This window comes from Halichoeres trimaculatus, unplaced genomic scaffold (genome assembly GCF_033239565.1).
Source record: "Halichoeres trimaculatus isolate MK-OKI-2021-1 unplaced genomic scaffold, fHalTri1.1 fHalTri1_scaffold_13, whole genome shotgun sequence".
In the NCBI taxonomy this organism is placed as follows: Eukaryota; Metazoa; Chordata; class Actinopteri; order Labriformes; family Labridae; genus Halichoeres; species Halichoeres trimaculatus.
Genome location: NW_027437191.1, coordinates 33,568,722 through 33,585,401, shown reverse-complemented (window position 1 = coordinate 33,585,401; position 16,680 = coordinate 33,568,722). Strand labels below are relative to the sequence as shown.

Sequence of the window (16,680 nt, the reverse complement as noted above, 5' to 3'; positions counted from 1 at the left end):
TACCTGAAGGCACCTGAAAGCTCTCAGGTATGAAATGAAACAGTGGAAAGATAATTGGTGTGGAGAGCAGAGGAGCTTAGCTCTTTCCACAGAGTACAACAACAGTTTATTTCCTCCTGAACTGGATAATTCCTGAGGCCTGAGGAGAAAGGCTAAATAAGGTTGAGGGCTAATGTCATTATGTCTTTTGTCACTTCTGTTTTTGGTGCAAAGTCTGCTCACAATGACTGAGATTTCCATTGTTTTTAACACAAACCTCAGCACATTTTTGCCGTTAATCCAGCAGAGAAGTGGAGCAGGCAGTCCGGCTCAGGACGGGACGGGAGTCGCTTTACAAAATCACATTAATTTCTACCACGTAAAGTGACACGCTCACAGCAGAATTATGGCCCGAGTCATTTTATACTGTCAAAGCTCTTTGTGAGTGGATTAGGTGTACAATAATTATACGTGGCATTAGGCCCTGATTACCGCTGGATTTCAGGGTTTTTCTCTTTCTGCTGTGACTGCAGCCGGGTCAGTGAAGAGGAACATGAAGTGCCCCCATTATTCTTATAAACGCACCAAAACAAACACATGACGCTGCCCGGGTAAGACAGTAGATGAAGCCATTTGGTCGTAAAGGTGCTCACCTTAAACATTAGTTAAAAAAACTGTTTAAAGTGACCCAAGAAGTCCAGTTTCTCTTCTTTACAGCCTCAAAACCACACCAGGAAGAAAAGACACACACCACCAGCGTCTGCAAACTCTGCGCTGACTAGAAAGTGGACATGAACCTGTTTGAATGTTTCTCTAATTCCCAAAATCTCCTTCAGTAGTTTTATTCTCTTATTTCAGAAACACTTTGTATTCAGGTGTTTTGTTTGTAATGAGGTTTCACGCTGATGGTTGCACTTTTGCTTTGTTTAATCTCTGGATAACAGTAAAATAAAGCAGAACGCTCCTTCACTGCAAAAATTCCCATCTTAGCGAGTGTTTGGGTCTCACGGCATTTCATGTTAACGACACAGATCCTAAAGGTGTAGATGTAAATCTTATTTCAGGACAAAAATAAAGACCGAACTTATTGTTGAGGTAAAAATGGCAGCTAGTGCAGCAGGGGCGGCGTCATGGGTGGGCCCAGAGGTCCCAGGCCCACCCAGTTTTTAACAGGCGTACCCAAAAGTTTTCTAGGGTTTTATTTATTTATATTTTTTAATTATTTTAATGGATTCAAATTTAAATTTGTCAATCATTTCAGCCTGCTGAAAAAAAAAAGAACAATCAGAGTAATGTCACATTGAGCTTTATCTTATAAAGGCAAGACTAGGGAATGATTTTAGGAAAGACTGGAGTTTTTTTCTTTTATTTAACCGGGGCTGAAGTCCCCACTCTTTCAGCCCATAATAAACACTCGAAAAAGGCAAGTTTATTTATATAGCACATTTCAGCAAGACAATTCAAAGTGCTTTACAGAAAAAAAAAAATAACAATAAAAAAATAAAAAATAAATAAAATTAAAAATTAAAAGTACGATAAAAATAAAATACATAATAGAAAAAATAAATAAATAAATAAATAAATAAATAAAATAAGATAAAAATAAAAAAAATAAAACAAAAAAATGCTTTACAGAAATACTTAAAAGAAAACAATAACAATTCAGTCAAAAGCAGATTAAAAACAATAAGATACAATAAAACAAAAACAGCAGAGCAATTCAGCAGACCTGATTTTTTTTCTGTCAGTTTGTTCCAGATATTTGGAGCATAGAAGCTGAATGCTGCCTCCCCACAAAAAAACAACTCTCAAATATTAAAGCTGCAAAAAGCAACTCAATTTGCTTTGAAACCACAAATAGCAACAGTGATATATTGGCCAATGATTTTCATTAATTTAATTAGTGATCCACTAACTTTTGTAATTTACGGCCCAGACAAACCTGAAATCCTGGCTTCGCCCCTGAACTGTGACAGGCAATATGTCAAAAAACTTATCCAAGAGTTTAGACAATATGGATTCAATTTAGACATTCATTTAGATATTTAGAGTCTTATTTTTTCTTCATAATGAGATAAAAACAAGATTCTTTCCTGGACTTGTCAAGTCAGTGTGTTTCATCTCAGGTATGAGGAGAAATTTGGACCAGAAATGAGGAATAAGTGCGGGTTTGTTTTAGACATATTTGTGCAGAATTGGATTAATTTCAGAGAATTGTCCTCCCATCTGTTAAACATGTCTCTGAAATTTCAAGAATGCTCAAAAATGTACAAAATATTTGTGTGTGCTAAGTTTTGCTTCCCTCTGACATGTTTTTTTTTCCCACAGCTCACCTCTGCCTCCTGCGTCGCTGGCTCGCCACAAAGTCACACATTTAAGTTCAGGAGTCTTAAAAACATTTTCTCATGATCTGTTTGCAAAAAAAGCCTTTTTTACAGAGCAGAACTCAGTCATTGAACTCAGCATAAAATGCTCCTGTTGTTTTTCATCAGTATAATCCTGTTTACATGCTAATGGAGCTCTAATAATAATCTGATAACAGAAATAATAGTTTGAATGCTCAGTGAGTGGGGACACCCTCTGCTGTGAGAAGCCTGTGGACCAGGTGTTGTGTTTCTTGGTTGGACCTTGCTCTTACGCCGAGTGTACACTGACGAACCACGTCCAGGAGAGCTGAGGCTTTTCCATTGGCGCTGCAGTTCACGTGGCGGCCTCGGGTCCACTTCTCCTGGAGCTTTCTCTCTGACTTTCAGCCCCGCTTAAGGACCCGATGGGCCTCAGAAAAGCAACGAGGCTTAGCGGGAATCAAAGCTGTCATTCTTGAGCGCACGAGCCGCTCAACACCCTTCAGCGAGCACGCGCGCGCGGGCAAGCGGGCGCGGATGACAAAAGGCCGTGTTTTTAGCGGCTCTGCTTTCTGGCCGCAACCGGATCATATGACTCGGCATTTCCGTAATGCTCTTAAAGCCGCTGATGGCCAGCAGTGGCTGCGCTCCACAAGACCAAAAAGCCAAAGGAGTTTAACGGATGTGTTGCTGCGATTATTCGGCCAAGTATCTTTATCCCACTTTTAGATTAGCTGCTAATGACGGAGGGGAAAAACCTTGTTGCAAGATCAACACAAGGCCACGTAACCTGAGAACAAGGGCCATTCCTGTGTGAGGAAACGGGCTGAACACGAGTGACAACGCTGTGACGATGAAGCCCTCGTTCATCAGTCAGAGAGGGAAAACGTCTCAATCAGAAGTTAAAGACTGGGTATTAATCTGAGAAATGTGAAGTATTAATCTGATCCCTCCTGATCATAACATCAGGTCCAGAGCCAAGACCCTGTTTACCGACCCAGAATCAAGGCTCAATTAAGGTGACCAGGCCTTCACTGTCAGAGGTCTCACTCTGAGGAACAACCTGACAGAGGAGGGAAGACTGGTAGACTCTGTGTCTTTTCTTGTATATTCTTTAAAAAACACATAAATACAGATTTCCTTTACAGCAGATTTTGTCTATGTGTGTTTTAATCTGCAAAATGCTCCTTTATTTGTTTGTCAGGCAGCATCACTAACAGCATCTTTAATATCTTATCTTTTGTCATTTTAATTTTTCGTTCTTTAGCCTTTTTAAAAATATTTTCAACCCTCCTCTCTTACCAATGTGGTTATAATCTTGACCTTCTAATCCTCTTTTTTTTCCCCTCTATTGTTCATTTTGATTTTACAAAGCACTTTGTGACCCTGTTTTGAAAAGTGCTATAAAAATAAAGTTTTATTATAATGATTATTCATTCATTTTCCATACTGCCTATCCTGTACATTATCACAGGTGGCTCACCTGGGTTACAGTCATTGTGCAGCCACAAAATTTAATTAATCTTCACTGCAAAAACTATAGACTATAAACAGTTCTAAACATAGTAAAAATCTACTAGACAATTATGAAAAACTGTACATGTGATGTATTGGTTTTTAATTTTGAATGAATTTGCAAAAATAAAAAAAAATTAAAATAATCAAAGGTTTCAAAAATTTGCAAATATTTGCTAAAAATCAAAACTAAAAAAAATGCAATTTTAATTTTTTTAAATATAGTAAATTTTTGATTCTTTTTAAATTTTGCAAATTTCTTAAATTTCAACTTAGAAATTTGAGTCGCTTTATTTAAAAAAAAAAAAAGAAATATAATAAATTGACTTATGTTTTAAAAAAGTTCGAAATTTCTTTAATTTGCAAAAAGTTCAAAAAAATTGCAGAAATTTCAAAAATTTTCAAAAAAATGCAATTTTATTGTTTTTTTGATTAAGCAAATTTTTGACTTTTTTGTAAAGGTTGCGTTTTTTTTATTTCAACTTAGAAATTTAATAAAGCTGCAAAAAAAATAAATTTACTTATGTTTCAACGAAGTTTAAAATTTCTAAAATTTGCAAAAAAAAATTCAAAAATTGCAAAAACTAAAATAAAATGCACAAATTAAAAATTCTCAAAATTGTAAATCAAAAAAAATTAAACAATCCTGAAATTGGATACCATATAATGAGAATGTTCATCAATTTATTGTTTTTTGTTGTTTGCTCATGTCATACCATATAAAAAGCAAGCATAGTAAGCTGGCTTATTGGAAGTTAAATGAATCCATTCACACTGAATTATAATCTGTATTTTCTTCCAGATTTGTCTTTTTTGTAGATTTACTTATCATTATTATTTTTATTACTTTATACAGTGGAGTCCGCATTGGCAGACAGAGGAAATCTACAAATCCATTGCAATAACAACGCATGCATTTGCAGCATGTTTTAGACACACACACACCTTTATTTATTAAATCAGAGCTGGTTTTTAAAATGTCTTTACAGTAAATGTAACATTTGTGTTGGGCTTATTCATCACTTCATTACTCATAAAAGAGGAGACGTCAGCATGATGAGCGGTCAGAAACCCTCGGCAAATTAAGTTAAACATCAGAGGAAAACCACAACAAAGCACATTCAAAGCTTAATGCAGCCACAGGAGGGAAATGAATAACAGGTAACATCACAGTGTGCTACTTTGGAGTGCTCTTACAGTATGTGTGTTGTGTTTTTATTTACCCCACCCCCATCCCCCCGTCTTCTTACAGCAGATACATGTCACCACTAATGGACATCAAGTGCTTCCTTTTTGCAGCCTTTTTTAGGACATTCGTACATTAGAGACAGAAAAAAAAACATTTCTCAACCCATAGATAGAACACACGCACACACGCTTTCTCTTGGCCACTCTGTGACTCAGACTGCAGGATGAAGATGGTTAATGAAGAGAGGGAGAGGGCAGGATCTGTGGGAGGATTCAGGAGCAAACGCAGCAAAAACAGGAAAAAATATCTGATTAGTCATTTACAAAAGGAGATATTCTTGGTCCCGGAGCTCCAAATACCTCAGAGTGAAGCTGAAATTAAATCATTTGGGTAAGAAGCAGTCTCCAACAGTCTGTGAATAATTTCTCTATTTTTGTCTGTGCAAAAGAAAAAAATCTCCAAAATCTGTTCCTACATTATTTCTTTCATTATTAGAGGACAGTTTTAGGGATTTGAAAATGATCAGTTCATGCCTGGAGTATTCTTCCTTCACTTTCATTTATTCAGATCCCCGGAGTCCTTTTAACACTGACGGGTACGGAAACATCCAGAAAACAACAAACAGGAAAAGCCGAGGTTCAGTCGTCTACATTCATAAAAGCCAGTCAAACCTCAGGCACTGATTGGTCAGGACTCGTTTCTCCTCCAAGGTCAAAACCCAGAGGCTGTCCTCGATGTGAGCCATCACCTGTTTCCTCTTCAGGACTGTTTGTCCTGGATGTTTATGTTGGTGTACGACTTCGCTCGCTTGGCTGCAAAAACACAGAAGGTACATAGTTAATGTTATTCATGAAAACTTTTCATTTTTCTTTCAGAAAAAAAAAGGTTTTATATATCAGTACTGCACAAAAAAATATCCACTGTCAAGGTTTCATCCCTTTACAATGTGTGTGTGTTACACATTCCATTTTCCCGCCTTCAGTGAGTCACATGACCAGCTGCATGGACCTCTTAATCAGTGTGACATCATCACCAACTGCTGCCCTCTCAGGAGTGAAACTGACAGAAGTTCTATAACATCTCCTCATAGATGACACAATTTTGACCAAATCTCTCTAAAAAGCAGCTATCTCATAGTAAATTTTGTCAGGAATCCATCCATGTCATTGTTAAAGCTGTAACAGTTTTACTTTTTGTGTAGAGGCCTAACTGCCGCGGCTCATGTGGAGCTGGATCCCCCTCTCCCATTCAATCTAATAGGGGGAGCTTAAAACTGCTTTTTGGGGTTCACTGACTTTAAGCGCTTGCCATTCAAAAACCATTTGACAAACAATACATTCGTTCATCAGTTCTGTATAGCAGGGTCCACTCTATCATCTGAGCAAATTTCAAGACGATACCATTTATGGACTAGGAGGAGATCATTTCTGTTTATGGCCCAAAAAGTTGGCAAAATTTTATTTTGAAAGGCAAATTGTTTGAGATAGGTCAGGGGTGTCTGCAAATAATTTGTGCATCTCAATGAGTCAAACATTTTTATGTTAGTTTGATCTCTCTACAACATTTCTACAGTCATTTACAGCCGTTTGAGTGTGTCTAGGTGGCGCGAGTGAGCACATTTTGGTACGTTGGGGGTCAGTTTCTGTATTATATCAAATTTTTGGCTGAATCAGAGGTGTGTGCCCATTTTTGGTGAGTTTAGGGGGTCAAATTAGAGCTTAATATACTCTTCGATTGAACTCTTTCACTCTTAGTTGAATACTTTAGAACAGGGGTCTACAACCTTTACTCTTGGAGCCATTTTTCCTCAGCTCACCTGGATTAAAGTCATTCAGGAGCCACAAAATCTACTTTATATTCAGAATAAAGACAAAAAAGTGAAGAAAAAAAAAACTCCAAACATATTTAAAATCTAGTGAATGTTCATCTGAATGACAAGTTTTTTGTGTTTTTAAAATTGTACATGTGATGTCTTAGTTTTTTTTTATTTTTGAAAAAATTGCATTTTTTTCAAAAACTAAAAAATTGTTATATCAGACACTTCATGAATTTGCAGATTTTTTTGCAGTTTCAATAAGTTGCAAAATGTAAAAAAATATTTTAAAAATTTCTCAAGTCTTCAAAAATGTTGAAATTTCCAAATTTTCATAAATTTCAAAAATAAAAAAATAGTTTAAAAATGTACTTGATTTTAATAAATGTAAAAATTTCATATATCTGCAAATTAAATAAAATAAATTATTGGCATAAATTCCAAAAGTTTTGAAATTTGCATTTTTTTCTTAATTAAAAAAGAATTTAAAACTGAAAGACAAAAAAATTGCAGATATCTCAGAAAAAACATAGAAAGGTTTTTTGGCAGATGTGATGCAAGATTAATTCAACAAAATCTTAACGCAGGATTTTATTTGGTGTCAGAGTCTTTATAGTCAATACCCTCTGTAAGAAAAATAAAAATTCTTTATTTAGATAATTTTTTAAAGCTACAGGGAATCACTGTAAAGGAGTCAAAGGGCCGCATGAGGCTCCAGAGCCGCAGATTGAAGACCACTGCTCTAGAAGAAGAGTCTGTAAAATTTAATTCTTTCAAAATCGACAGTTTGTGTTTGGGTGAACTATCCTGAGCGAAGTGGTGTGACATTAAAAAAAGCTACTTAGTGACCAGTGTGGTTAAAGTGTTTTAATTAGCACAATATGCACAGAAAATACAATGCGACCACAAAATTTTAAACTCTAGGCAAAGGTTATAACTATCCTATAGTTATCCTATCCTAAGCTGGGTCCCTCTTTAATTTTTTTTCAAACCTTCACTTTTTTCAGTAACACCTAAAGGACTAACACATGTTGACTCTTAAGATTGTATGTTTTAATCCTTAAGTCAAAGAAGTTATTTTCTAGAAATCCCAACACCTGGAACTTTAATCTGGTACCACAAATCTGTGGAATGAGTACTTCTTGGTATGAGCTGTTCCTGCACAAGGTCCCACCCCCACCACAAACTACCCCCCAGCTGAACCAAAGCCAAGCATCACACCCACATCCACACACAAAAAAAGAAATCCTCCACGTTGTCAATGATCCAGAGGTTTCAGGAGGCAACCCCACAATGCTCTACAACAACTCTGAGCCCCTCTCCTCCACCCTAAATATCACAGTCAGTCAAGCCCCCTGTCCCCCTCCACAAAGACCCCGAACCCCGTCAAAAAATCTGTGTGAGTGACAATAGGCGAATTAAGCTGGTTACTCACGGTGTATGAGCTTGCGTTTCTTTTGTTCCGAGTGAAGGAAGCTGCTCAAGTAGAAGATGATAGGCAGAAAGAGCATGAAGCTGGACACGGCGATGACAGGCACAGTCTCCTTCCGGGGGAACGAACAATTGAAGTTCTTGCTCCACAGTCTGCGGGTCACGTTCATCTGCGGGCAAAGAGACCAACGCAACATAAACTTCTGCTGACCCCAATTAAAGGACGGGGCTGCTATTAATTCAACTCTCCCAAATACTGGGATCAATGAGAGATATTCCAGGATGAGGAGGGAACTCAGAAGATCAGAACCCACATTTTAACCGGCATTTTTGATCACTGTGACCCATGCTCAGATTTCCGTATTAGTCACATAGAATACATTGTTTTATTTAGGCCTTCTCAGAATCAGCAAATATTTAGGGGAAATGTCAAACTGAGTGAAAAATGTACAATTGTATATCAGAGATTTACTTAAAGATGAAACTTCCTGTCAGCTCAATGATTGGATAATCAAACTATGAGACTTTTAATCTGAATGCTTTTTCAATCTTAAATAATTGATGGAATGAATGGGTGAATTTCACCCTTCTCTAGAGCATCATACCAAGAAAATAAATCTGTGTGTTATGTATTTGTGATACCAGTATCTCTAGTATATATATTTTTACATATTACACAGGATACTACAGTTTTTCTTTACTAGGTACACTGTAAAAAAGAATATCAGGCCACAAGGAAGTCTTTAAAAGCAACATTTGTGTTGGATGTTGTGCTAAAAAAATGAAATTACATTAAAAAACATTTTAAAAATCTAGCAAATTTCTGAATTATTTTTAGATTTTTTTTTAGAATTGTTTACACTTTTTAGTCTTTATTGCCATGGATTTTTTTTTTTTAATTTTTGCAAATCTTCAAAACTCAATTTTTTTTTTTTTTTTTCAAAATTCAGATTTAAAATTTATTTAAGATTTTTGTAAATTTATTGAATCCCTTTTTTTAATTAATGCAAATTTAATAAATTTTGGAATTGAAATTTGAAAAATTGCCAAAATGACAAAAAAATTGCAAAATTTCAAATATTTTGCAAAAATTGTCAAAAATTCTGCAAAAATGTAAAAAAAAAATGCCGAATCAAAAAAATAAAGTGTAAGAAATTCCTTATTTTTTTCCATTTTTTTCAAATTTTTTGAAATTAAACTTTAAAAAAAAATATTTTTACAACTGTGTTTAAAATTAAAAAACCCAGACATCACATGTACAATTTCATAAATCCAAAAAAAAATTATTGTTTAGATAATAGTGTGCTGGATTTTAACTATATTTTGAATTGCTTACACTTTATAGTCTTTATTCTAAAGATAAATTAGATTTTGTGGCTCCAGAATGACTTTAGTTTAGTTTAGGTGAAAGGGAAACATGACTCCTATTAAAGGAGAGGTTGCATACCCCTGGTCTCAGTGGTGCAGCGCTCTCCTCCCATCTTTAAGTTTTACAGCTCTCTGATCCTTTTAAACTTACCGCGTCCTCTATGTCGATACACATGCTCTGGTTCTTTTCCATCCCAGTGTACAGGTCGTTGAGCTGGCTGTACGTGTTCTTACAGCTCGTGCACAGCTCCGTGTGGTTCCCCTGGAAGAGAAAGCAAACATCAAATTATGCTTCTTGACGTACACTCAAAAGAGGATCTACAGAAATCTCAAGGCATACCGGTGAATTCTTCTCAAAGCAGGAGAGTGTGTGGTTGAGGATGTCCATGAAGTAAAGCGTGTCATTGGTCAGACTCTGAAATCCTTTAGTGATGCAATCTGCAGGACGAAAAGTAAAAAAACAAGCTTCAGTTTCACTTTTAAATTTGTTTTAAAAAACCAAGTAATGTTTCAGGAATTCAGACTCTGCTTAACTCACAGAAACGATGGATGAAGAAACATACTGAAGCTAACGTAATAACATAATCAGATTACAGAACGAGTTGATTTACAGGAAACTGCACCACTTGAGTGTAAAACTAGTTTCACCTTTTTCATGAGAACTTGTTGAGTTTTCTTGTCTTAGGTGAAGTTAAACTAAATAAGTTTTTTTGGTGTCTGGGTTTTAAAAAGTTTAAGTTCCTGTCAGGCAGTCCATCTTAAAATCTCACTTTTGTAACAGTCAATATATTAAATTAGAGTATAATTTATATCGAGAGGTAAAATCACGACTTAAATGGTTCATAAGTGAAACTCAGAGTCTTTCAGAAGCTTTATTAAAGTGCTGGAAAGTTATCCTCCACCAAAAGATCATCATTTATATTCAGTGGATCCCCTCTCCCATGTGAAATATAGTAGTAACATCTCTGTTTTCATACCTTTGGGTAGATGATGATAAAGATGCTGACTCCTCATATGGGTCTCCTCCGCTTATTAGGTAAAATTTTTAAAATCTTTCTTTTTCTTGCAGGCTGAGTCCTTCACAGAGATTTTTACTGTGCTCTGTGTGTGTTCCCACATTTTTTGGTGTATAAGACGTCTTTGAATCATATTTTACCGCGCACTTCTATCTCTGTCCATTCAATGTTTACGTTGGTGTACCTCCGAACCCTCTATTCACTCATGTTTGTATGACTCTGATTTCTCAAACTCACATTTTCACCAGCAGATTCAACACTTACTCCGACAGTTCTGTGGTTTCAGATTAGAAATTAGACATCCTTTAGGACTCTACATCCTGCTGCAGATCACTTACTGTCACAGTCTGATTTCCCCCACAGATCCTTCAGGTTGTTGTAAAGCACATACACCAGCATCAGACGGTCACTGCGCAGCAGGCTGTCCCTGCAGCTCTCGTTACCTGGACCCACCTGCGGACAAAGACACACATTTCATTTAAAGGGGACATATCATGCTTGTTTCTCCTTTTCACTATGCCAGACTAGGATGCGTGTGAAGCATTTCTGCCCTCAGTACAAGTCATTTAGTTCCTTCATTGCCCCACAATAGCGTTCCCAATATCCTCATTTTAGGCCATTCTGAAGATCTCGTTGAAACGCTCCGTTTGGAGAATGACCTCCAGTAACCTCGCAACGTCACAGCCCTTTGTGCTCTGATTGGTCAGTTCTATCAGAGGGGTGGAGGGGGTAGAGCCAGGGGGCGGTTTTTGCAGCATGGCAGTATTTACAAAATCACCATATTGGATGGAGCAGACTGAGCGAGTTTGCTGTTTGCCAAAACTTCACCGTAAGGCATTGATAGCACTAATAAAATGGCAGAGTGTAGGATGCGTCCTTTTGTATCGGACCCCGAGTCAGACCCGGACGGTTCTGCAGCTCAGGAGGAAGAAAATCCACCTGGACACAGATCATCTCAGGACACTTCAGTGTGGTGAGTCAAAGCGGTACTGTAACATGTAGAGTTTATACGAGGAAATATAGGCAGAGTTCACCAATAAACTATTTCTATAACAGGGCTCCATCCTGCTCCTTCACTTTTCTCTGTCTGTTTTATCCATCATGCTGAAAGTGTAGTCTAAAGATCGCCTCTACCGTCAGTTCCTCACTATGTTATTACCGCAGCATTATTGTGGTCCAGGTTCACAGAGCATGTCAGAACAAGCATGCAAATATCACAGTCTCACAAGTATTACCACGTCTGCTAAAACTACAGTGTTTTAACTGCTAATTCACCATGTAAAGCCGAGCTGCTCAGCAGAGCAGAGTCCCTGCATCCAGCACTCAGTCAGTCGGCTCTTGGTGGGTGTATCCCTCGGTGGTGGTTGTGTGACTAACTGACATCACAGAGGAGGAGCTGCTTTATCAGATTACTCCAATAAAAAGAAAGGATCCTCGTGTCCTTACGAAGGTCGAAATCTCGCGGCCAAATGGCAATGACCTATTTTCAGAGGCATTAAATCTCATTCTAGGATATCAGAAAAAATACAATATCTCATTTTTTGAAAATTCAGGGGGTGAAAGGTCTTTTTTTCAAATTTATTATAGTATATGTAAGTATTAAATCAGGCATCAGCATGATATGTCCCCTTTAATCCACACTACAGGATGTGAGCACTTCCCATCAGTCCTTGCTGCCTTCAACTGATTACCTGTGAGTTTAAAACTTTCCTACGTGTTTTGAAAGCCCTCAGTGGTCAGGCTCTGGCTAATATTTGTGAAACTACTTACCTCCTAGGAGTCTGATTGTTGCCTGAGATCCCCCAGCAGGGGCCTAGCAGTGGTTCCTATATCCAGACTAGTCACAAAAACCTTCAGATCTCTCTGCCCCTGGAGGATCTCAGGCAGGCAAACTCAGTATCATCTTTTTAATCTCTTCTTAAAACTTCTACTCCTTACCCAGCCATCAAAGTGTCTCAAGATGTTTTAAGATGTGTCCTAAGACACATTTGTAGAGTGTTTTGAGACATATTGGAAAGACAAGACATGTCTATAAGACGTGGGTCTTAGGTGTCCTAGGGCCTTAAGGTATTATTATTAACTTTTCCTTTTTTTCATCAGTTGACTTTAACATTTAATCATTATTTTTGGTCAAACTTTTATTACTAAAACAAAAATTATTATTATTTTTATTATCATTATTATATAGTGAAGTTATGATAATATAGTGGCGCAAGTCTAATGATATAATGATAAAAATGAGTTATCTGTAGGATGAAATTGATAATGATATGTACAGTATTGATAGTATCACATCGCTTTTTATTGTTTTGTTTTGTTCTTTTTTACTTCTTTTACACTTTTGTTGTGTGTATTTGTTTTATTGTTAAGCACTTTGTAACTTTGTTTGTTTTGAAATGTGCTATACAAATAAAGCTGGATTAGATTGGATTAATGTTATTTTATTCTTGTATATATGAAACAAACGTTAATGTCTAATAGGTTAGCTTGCCACTCAGAAGAAATCTTGATGGATTCTTGCTTCCTAAAAAAAAAATGGTCATGCCACAAAACTCGTGATCATGACACAACCGCGCCCTGTCCTCTCCACTCAGACAGCCCAAATCTCACACAATAAAACAGAATATGTCCTGATATTAATGCAGATACCTGGTCAGAGGAGATGTTCAGGTAGGTTTCCGTGAGTCTACCGTAGCCTGAGTAGCAGCTCTGACACACTTTGACGGGTCGGGCAGCAGGAACCAGGCAGTTCACATAGGACACATACCGCTCCCCGAAAATATGGAGCAGGTCGCTGCAGTAGTCACTGATCTCCAGGTCTTCAGGGAAGGAAGAAAGCAAGTTTATGGAGAAACCGGAGCCAGCAGCAGGCTTGAAGACAGGCGAGCTGGACGCTACAGCTCCAGAAGCAGGACTCAGAGGAGAGCTTTCCGTTAGTTTGTCCGCTGAAGCTGAAAAAGTGCGGTTTACGTCATCGTTAGACACAACGGAATAAATATTTAACGTTATAAAAAGTAAAAACGAGCTCTTTGTGAGAGGACCCATCGTCGAAAACGGGAATAATTGCATCAAATCCTCTTTCAGCCCAAACAACTCATGATTTCCTGGTTATCTCCGAACGTGATCATGTGACAGCGGTCTGAAATCTCGCGAGAAGTCCACACAGCAGCGCCACTGCAACTGCAACACATCTCGGCACCTCTGCTATGAGGAATATTAACATTAACTTAAATATTTTCACATCCGGGGAGTTTTTGACATTTGATTACTTTTACGTATTTTTGTAATTTTTTTACTTGAAAACACGGAAGCCTACAAAATACGTTATATAGCTGATTGAATATCAGAATTTTGTAGTTCATGACTTTACTTTGCAAGTTAGAAAGAATACCTTTGTCTTAAAATAGATCAAATTAAGACAATATAAAGAAATAAAAAAAAAAAATAATAGAAATTTTTGGTTGCCTTGAGGCATCACTGGAACATAGTGGGCGATAATGAATAAAGATAACTATTTATCTATATTTCAACTTTTTTGAAGACACTTGGATATTAATTGATGGACTCAAAAGTTTACAATGTATGCCATGAAAAGTATAAATAAAAAAAAACTATTTTTTAGAAGATTTCATGTCTAAACCTTGCCTGCAGAGGACTGCAGTTCCTCTGTCCTTTTAGCAGCGTCTCCAGGAGCTGAAAACAACCAGATGTCATAAGCAAGTTGTGGATATTTTTTTAGACAATAGAAAAATAAATGAACTCTAAATGTATTTTACACCCTATCTCATAATAGTCATTCCTGTCCTTATTTTAGCAATACCCACCCACTTATACCCTCTGAGTCCCCATTATAATCCTCATCTTCACAATCACCCTCTCTTTCTTTTTGCAAGTTTGTTAGCTTGTTGCCTTCACCACAACTTAATTCTACTTCATCCTCACTGACATCAACTGAAAGAGTGGTGTTAAGTTCATTCTGTTGTTATGGTACAGTGTTGCACTTATACATGACTCCATTTATTCATTAGTAAATAAAGTATATTAAACATCTAGAGAAAAAGCTTTACTTGTCTATTAACATGAAAATATTTTTATAGACTGAGAAAGGTCTGGTAATAGGAAAGTTTTGAGGGGAGGATAGGCTGAGTTGGTCTTTGCAATAAAGTGTGTATAAAAGGGGATTCTGTATGACTGTATGACCTCCAGATAACAACTGGGATGTATTGTGTGAATGTTAAGGCCAAAATGGGTATGTTGCCTGGCCAACAAGGGACCAAAGAAGTTTAAGATGAACCTTTAAGCAAACAATAACGTTGATCATTTTTTGGCAAATCCTACTAAACCGACTGTTACGAATTTTGATTGATAATAAGATAAATGGTAAGAAAACAAAGACTGATTCTATCTATCTATCTATCTTGTGTAACTAGGAGTGTTATACGCGCGTGCGACTGTGCCTGCACGTGCGTGTTTGAAGGGATAGCCTGTCCTCGTGCTCTCCTCATTATTTACGGGTTTTTGACACCATACAATTTAGCAATGTGCGCGCGGCTCGGGCCGAATAATTACGGAGTCAAGGTAAACGATTTGGGCTCCAGTTCTGATTGTGATAATTGTCCCAAACCCCCTCGAATCAAGCGAGCGCAGTCAATGGTCGTTAATGTGAAATTAGTGGCTCTTGATAACTCGCGGGCCGTATCAATTCCGCAGTCATCAGCGCCTAATGAAAATAAGAGGGGAGAGAGCGCGCGCGGCATCAGCGGCCTATTCTGATGCTCGCGCGCCACTCCAGCGGTAAATATGGACTCTGGCCTCTGGTGTTTCCTCTGCATGCACGTGGCAGCGGCAGCTCATTAACTCTTCTTCTCCTGACCAGAGTTCATCTAATTGTTCAGATGTTCCCCCTTCCCCTGTGATTCTCTAGTGTGGCTGTCAAAAAGACGTGATTACAACCCGAACCCTGCGTGATCAGGTGGTTTTATCTGTTCCTGACTGTCCACCTGCTCACTATTTAACTTTACAAAATGTTTCACAAAGACCAAAAAGTCATAATTATCTTTATAATTATCATTATAGACGTATAGATTCATTTAGGTGATGTTCAGTCTATATCTTTTCTATTCTGCCAGAGATGACCGTGGTCGTCACGTGCCATAAATGGCTTCATTAGCATAGAGAGAGAAACCAAGAGGACTAAATCACTAATTATGTCCATAAATTAGATGATAGTGATGATGAAGAGAGCCCTTCAGTGGTGAAGGCAGGCTCAGTCAAAGAAGCTCTTCATCTGGAGCAAAAGGAAGCGGTCAGTGATGAGGAAAGACTGCAGATAGAAGCTTCTGGGTTTTTAAATTTAACCATACAATTTGAGTTTTTACAGGAGCAAAAATAACAAACCAAATGTGCTGTTCACAAAGATATTTGCGTTATATTTCCAAGCTAATATTGAGTTGTTGTTTTCCTCAGAGTCCTCTTATGTGGTCTGTTTTATTTTTGTAGCCAGCCTAGAAATTCAGCTGCCCATTGGTCTTCAATATGTGGCTCTGGGCCCTTCCACAGGGACGCATAATAAACTTGAAGGGCCCTGAAACGACAAGACAGATATCATCTGCATTGACAAGACTTTTTTCTGGTATATTTTTTTGCTTCTTCAGCTTTGCTATGAAAGGCTTTGGCCATTTTGGGTTTAAGGAAAAAATGGTTTCAAGTACCACAAAGCAAAGATATTTCCCTACCCCCAAAAACTCATCCTCAAGGTTTATGTCAGTCTGCTTTAAAGCAAACATAATGTTGACATAACTTAATATCTAATATTCATGTTGTTTTAAAGCTCCTGTGAGGATTTTTTTGTCTCCATTTTGGCGCCCCCTGTGGACAAGTCATGTATTACAGTTTTACTCCATTGTTTTGCTCATTTCTTGAAACAGGAATTACATTCTCAAAATAACACTGGCAAATTGTTCACAACATAATTAAGTTTCTCAATTTCTCAATTTTGCAAATGACAAAATACAGGTAGCCTAC

At 37.4% G+C, this 16,680-nt stretch overlaps 1 protein-coding gene across 1 annotated transcript; it reads right to left on the bottom strand.

Moving 5' to 3' along the window:
• Nucleotides 1–4,753: 4,753 nt before the first annotated feature.
• On the bottom strand, nt 4,754–13,828 carry ostm1 (osteoclastogenesis associated transmembrane protein 1). The gene is made up of 6 exons (XM_074684602.1): nt 13,306–13,828; nt 10,995–11,109; nt 9,981–10,078; nt 9,792–9,902; nt 8,277–8,442; nt 4,754–5,840 (listed from the first exon to the last, which is right to left on the bottom strand). Exons 1-6 carry the CDS (start codon nt 13,723–13,725, stop codon nt 5,788–5,790), a joined length of 963 nt encoding a protein of 320 aa, XP_074540703.1. The 5' UTR covers nt 13,726–13,828; the 3' UTR covers nt 4,754–5,787.
• Between the last annotated feature and the right edge of the window lie 2,852 nt (nt 13,829–16,680).

What these genes read in the sequence shown, in the direction of transcription:
- ostm1 (XM_074684602.1), bottom strand. Translation starts at nt 13,725, where the DNA reads ATGCAATTATTCCCGTTTTCGACGATGGGTCCTCTCACAAAGAGCTCG. An exon ending in GCTTTGAGAAGAATTCACCG is followed by an intron (nt 9,903 to 9,980) that starts GTATGCCTTGAG and finishes TTTCTCTTCCAG; the next exon opens with GGGAACCACACGGAGCTGTG. An exon ending in GTATCGACATAGAGGACGCG is followed by an intron (nt 8,443 to 9,791) that starts GTAAGTTTAAAA and finishes CTTTGCCCGCAG; the next exon opens with ATGAACGTGACCCGCAGACT.